The following is a 6,134-nucleotide window of genomic DNA, read 5'->3' on the forward strand; positions in this document are numbered from 1 at the left end:
GGAAACAGGAAGGGAGAAAACAAGGAAGTGTGGCAGCAAGTCACATGAGGCAGTTCAGTAGTGTCTGAGCTTGCTGCAGTGCCTGGCTGGGCCTGCTCCGTTGGTTTGGGGCACAGTTGCTGGGGGCTGGATGGGTTGGCTGTGGGTGGATGGAGAGGACTGCTCCTATCAGCCATGATTCCAAGAGTACAGCCCAGGCTTGGGGACAGGGGAGAGTGGGTTATCCTGTAAGTCCCCAAAATGGAAGGCTACACTCTGACAGCTGGTTCTCCCCAGAGCTCTCAGGCTGTGAGTTCTCAGCCAGGCTGTGCTGACCTCGCCACTGTCCACATCACTTACCCTGCCAGTGTGCGGCCCAGTACTAAGCACACTGCGTGGATCACGTGACTTGGTCTTCACTGTAGCAGTGTGAGAGACAGAATGCCATTCTCCCCATTTTACAGGTGAGAAGGCTGCTACTTATCCGGGTTAACCAACTTGCCCAAGAGGCACTCCATATTCAGCCTGGTCATTATAAAGCTGAATATGGAGACCAACCATTGTATGCCTTACTGCAGTCAACAGGCCAAACAGACAACAAAAATCAGTGGTATTATTATAAATCAAAGTAAAACTTGAAAATAATTTAGTATAAAGAACTCCAGCTGGGTGCAGTGCCTCACGCCTGTAATCCCAGCACTTTGGGAGGCTGAGGTGGGTGGATCACTTGAGGTCAGGAGTTTGAGATCAGCCTGGCCAACATGGTGAAACCCTGTCTCTACCAAAAATACAAAAGCTAGCCAGGTGTGGTGGCACGTGCCTATAATCCCAGCTACTCAGGAGGCTGAGGCAGGAGAATCGCTTGAACCCGGGAGGCGGAGGTTGCAGTGAGCCGAGATTGCACCACTGCATTCCAGCCTGGGCAACAAGAGCAAAACTCTATCTCAAAAACAAAACAAAACAAAACAAAACAAACAAACAAACAAACTCTTTACCCTGATTTACCTATTCTTAACATTTAAACTCATTTGCTTTATTAGTTATGATTCTATATATAATATTTTTTTTCCTGCACCATTTGAGAAGCCTTAGATGGTGTCCTATCCAAAGTTGAAAGAGAATATTAATAAACAGGGAAAGCCTGTATGTACAAGCATGTATGATGATTGTAAATCTCACTAATATGTAAGGAAACAGGATCAGAATAGTTAAGTAATGTGTCCAAGAGCCATACCAGAGCCAAAAGGTATAGCTGGCATCCAGATCTTGGAAGAAAGAATAAATTATGTTACACTCCCAGTTCACAGGTGGCCATATAGTGTCATGGAACTGGATGTTTGTGGCTGCCCTTGCAAAGTGCTGCAGCAGCTCAGATTTCCCTGCCTTTGCTGACCAGGCTGTGGCTGGGTCTAGCTTTTGGGTGGCTGAGAGGAGATGAGGCAGTATTTCCTTTCAGGAGGTGATGCAAAGAAAGGACAGTTTGTGAAATTATCTTACAACCCTTTTTATTGAAACCTTCCCATTGAGTGCCCCAAGATATAAATGTTTGAGAGTGTTCTACATAGCACACTGCTGCTAATGGTCAAAGACTGGGGGGAAAAAAAATCTTCCATTGTCCAGGAAAATGGCTAAATCAATTATGTCACATGCATTCAGTGGATTACTATATTGAAAGAATGAGGTAAATCCATACATGCTGATGTAGAAAGATACATTGTTAAGTGGGATTAACAAGCTACAAAGCAATATGAATAATGCCATCCCATTTTTGCATGTTTGAATTACACGTAGAAAAAATTGTGGAGGCATATGCCCCAAAGTGATGGCATGCTTATATCTGCGGGACAAGCTAATAATCATAACAGTAGGAGTGGCTAGCACATGCCTAGTGCTTAGTGCCTGGGGCAGCTCCAAGTACTGTGCTCACAGCAGTCCTCTGGGCTAAGACTAAGGCTGTCTCCATTTACACTTGAGGGCAGGGCACAGAGAAGTGGGGATACTTGCCCAAGGTCACACAGGGGACAAAAAGTAGAGTTGGGATTTGATCCCAGACATGTGGCTCTGGAGAACACATTCTAAAGTGCCTTTGCATTCTGGATAGTTTATTTCTACAGTGTCTAAATTCTAGATAGTAAATGTATTATTTTTATAATCAGGAAAAAACAATAAAGCAGAGCATTTTCTGGGAGAGAGCAGTACTCACATGCTGATCGAAAAGGAATGCTGATCTTGCCCTGGATGCTGCTGATGGCGACAATGTGGCCTTGCCTCCTCTTGATCATGGAGGGCAGGAGTGCTGAGGACAGAGGCAGAGGCTTAGACAAGCACCCTACTTCCAGTCATTGCATGTGATGCTGATGGAAGGCGACCTTGCTTTTGATATTTAGTCAGGGTAAGGGAGAATGGTGAAAACCCCTTAGGGTAGAGGACTGTGTTGGAACTCCTAGCCTCCTATGCCCAGCAGAGTGCCAGCAGGCTGGCAGGAGAGAGGAGAAAGGCAAGGAAACAGGGACGGAGGTCACTGCAAATGGTTAGCTCAGTTCCCTTTTCCTGCTGGAGCCTCTCCCCTGGACTGAAATCCATGGTGGGACATAAAAATATCCCCATCCTTAGGGGTTTGCAGATACCATGAAAAAGACATGTAGGTAATGCTGCACAAATGTGGCTGTCACTAAAGAGAACATCTTGATTGGAAGCTATAAAGCAAATACCCAAACTGTGACAATAACACCTAACACCCACTCCAGGGCAATAGAGAGGATGGAGATGGGGAATGTTTAGCTGAAAAGGATCCAAGTGAAGTAAAAAGAATGCCAACATATCACTTATCACCGCTCTTTTCTCAAGACTGTTACCTTTCGTTAGAGCAACTGGGCCAAAATAGTTTGTCTCCATGACCCTCTTGTCCACATCCACTGTGGTGTCCATGATGGTGCCACGGTAGCTGATCCCAGCATTGTTGACAAGTATGTCCACATAGCCAAAGCACTGCAGGATCTCAGCTGCTGCTGCAACTATGGCCCCAGGGTCTGTGAGGTCGAAGGTCACCAAGTAAGGCTTGTGTGTCTGCACCTGGTCAAATACAACAGACACCAAATTCACTTTCTGAGTGGCAGGCCATCCGAGCTATGTGTCCCACAGATCACTTAGGCTCAAAACAATAACGTAACTTTATACTTTAAGGAACTAGAAAAAGAATAGCAAACTAAACCCAAAACCAGCAGAGGAAGGAAATATTATAGTAAAGATTAGAACAGAGACAAACAAACAGAATACAGAAAAACAATAAAAATCAATGAAACCAAAAGTTGGTTCTTTGAAAAGATCAACGAAGTTCAGAAAGCATTAACTAGAATGACAAGGAAAAGTCAGAAGACACAAATAACTAAAATCAGAAATGAAAGTGGGACCACCAATTTTACAGAAATGACAACAGATGATAAAAAAGATTATAAAGATTATAAAAAATGATATAAAAGAATATTATGAACAATTATTTGCCGACAAGTTAGAAAAACTAGAATAAATGGATAAATTCCTTAAAAAACACAAATTACCTAAACTGACTCAACAAGAAATAAAAAATCTCAGGAGACTTATAACAGATAAAGAGATTGGATCAGCAATCAAAAACCTCCCAACAAAGAAAAGTCCTGGACCGGATGGCTTCACTGGTGAATTCTGCCAAACATTGAAAGGAGAATTAACACCAGTTCTTCTCGTACTCTTATAGAAAACTGAACAGGAGAAAACACTTCCTAATTCAGTCTGAGGCCAACATTACTTTGATACTACAGCCAGATTAAAGATACCACAAGAAAATTATAGAGCAATATCTCTTATGAATATAGATGCAAAAATCTTCAACAAAATACCAGCAAATTGAATTTAACAGCATATTAAAAGGATTATTCACCATGACCAAGTGGGATTTATCCTAGGAATTCAAGCAAGATTGGTTCAACATAGGAAAATCAATCATGGCCAGGTACAGTGGCTCATGCCTGTAATCCCCAGCACTTTGGATGGCTGAGGAGGGAGGCTCACTTGAGCCCAGGAGTTCGAGGCCAGCCTGGGCAACATGGCAAGACCCTGTCTCTTTAAATTAAAAAAAAGAAAATTGGCCTGGGGTGGTGGCTCATGCCTATAATCCTAGCACTTTGGGAGGCCGAGGCGGGTGGACCACCTAAGGTCGGGAGTTCGAGACCAGCCTGACCAACATGGAGAAACTCCGTCTCTACTAAAAATACAAAATTAGCCTAGTGTGGTGGCACATGCCTGTAATCCCAACTACTTGGGAGGCTGAGGCAGGAGAATCGCTTGAACCTGGGAGGCGGAGGTTGTGGTGAGCTGAGATCGTGCCATTGCACTCCAGCCTGGGCAACAAGAGCAAAAACTCCTTCTCAATAAAAGAGAGAAAAAAAAGAAAATTGAACGTTATACCACATTAATAGAATGAAGGAAAAAACCCCACCTGATCATCTCAATTGATGCAGAAAAGAGATCTGACAAAATTTAACACCCTTTCATGGTAAACATACTCAATAAACTAGGAATACACCAGAAATTCCTCAATACAGCAAAGGGTGTTTGTGAAAACCCCACAGATAACATACTCAGTGGAAAAAAATGGAAAGCCTTCCTCTAAGATCAGGAACAAGACAGGATGCCTGCTTTTGCAATAGCTACTCAACACTGTACTGGAAGTGCTAACCAGAACAATTAGACAGGAAAAAAATGACCCAATTTGGAAAGGAAAAAGTAAAACTATCTCTGTTTGCAGATGGCATGATTCTATATATAGGAAATTCCAATACATCCACAAAAAGCTACTAAGAGTTAATTAACAAATTGAGCAAAGTGGCAAGGTACAAGAGCAACATCCAAAAATCAGCTGTGTTTCTATATACAAACAATGAATAATCTGAAAAGGGAATCAGGAAAGCAATTCTATTTACAATAGCAGTTTAAAAAATTAAATATGCTATGGTTTGAATGTGTCTCCCAAAACCCATGTGTTAGAAACTTAATCCCCAATGCAACAGTGTTGAGAGCTGGGAACTTCATGAATGGATTAATGCTGTTATTGTGGGAGCTTGCTTCTCAAAGGATAAATTCAGCCCTTTTCCCTCTTTCTCGTCCACGTGATGCCTTCCTACATGTTATGACGTGGCAAGAAGGCCCCTGCCAGACACCAGACCCTTGCCAGATGCCGGCTCCTCAAACTTGGATTTCTCTGCCTCCAGACTTTGAAAACTAGATTTCTTTAAAAATTACTCAGTCTAGCTAGGCACAGTGGCTCATGCCTATAATCCTGGCACTTTGGGAGGGCAAAGTGGGCAGATCAGTTGAGGCCTGGAGTTCGAGACCAGCCTGGGTAACATAGCAGGACCCTGTCCCTACAAAAAATGAAAAAATTAACCCTGTACAGTGGCGTGTGCCTGTAGTCCCAGCTACTCAGGAGGCTGAGGCAGAGGATTGCTTGAGTCTGGGATTTTCAGGCTGCAGTGAGCCATGATTGCACTAGTGAACTCTAGCCTAGCCTAGAAGACAGAGCAAGACTATGTCTCTAAAAATAATAATAAAATAAAAATAAAAATCACCCAGTCTCTGCTATTATTACAGCAACATAAAACAGACTAAGATAAACACTTGGCAATAATCTAAGGAGGTGAAAGACTGTACACTAAAGACTGTAAAACACTGCTGACAGAAATTAAAGAAGACATAAGTTCACAGAAAGACATCCTACATTCATGGATTGGAAGACCATGTTGTTAATGTGAGAGTACTACCCAAAGTGATCAATAGACTCGATGTTATTCCTATCAAAATCCCACTGGCAGTTTTTGCAGAAATAGAAAAAAAAATCCTAAAATTCATATGGGATTACAATGGGTTCTGAATAGCCAAAACACTCCTGAAAAAGGACAGTTGGAGGACTTACACTTCCTCAATCCAAAACTTGTACAAAGCTACAGCAATTAAAACAGTATGGGTCCTTCCCCTCCACCTCCCCTTTGTCTCCCCCTTCCTACCTTCATGCTCCATCCCTCCCCCTAAGGGGGAGAAAAACCCGTATGGGGCCAGGCGCGGTGGCTCAAGCCTGTAATCCCAGCACTTTGGGAGGCCGAGACGGGCGGATCACAAGGTCA

General features: G+C 43.1%; 1 protein-coding gene across 2 annotated transcripts in view; it reads right to left on the reverse strand.

Moving 5' to 3' along the window:
- The window catches only part of DHRS7B (dehydrogenase/reductase (SDR family) member 7B), a 62,054-nt gene that overhangs the window by 4,208 nt on the left and 51,712 nt on the right, over positions 1-6,134 (reverse strand). For both annotated transcript variants that reach the window (XM_011962533.1, XM_011962534.1), the window contains 2 exons: positions 2,835-3,051; positions 2,183-2,275 (listed from right to left, as the gene is read on the reverse strand). In XM_011962533.1, coding sequence (XP_011817923.1) covers positions 2,183-2,275; positions 2,835-3,051 — 310 coding nt within the window. The remainder of the gene's footprint in view (positions 1-2,182; positions 2,276-2,834; positions 3,052-6,134) is intronic.

Source organism: Colobus angolensis, unplaced genomic scaffold, assembly GCF_000951035.1.
Source record: "Colobus angolensis palliatus isolate OR3802 unplaced genomic scaffold, Cang.pa_1.0 Scaffold595, whole genome shotgun sequence".
NCBI classification, from domain to species: domain Eukaryota; kingdom Metazoa; phylum Chordata; class Mammalia; order Primates; family Cercopithecidae; genus Colobus; species Colobus angolensis.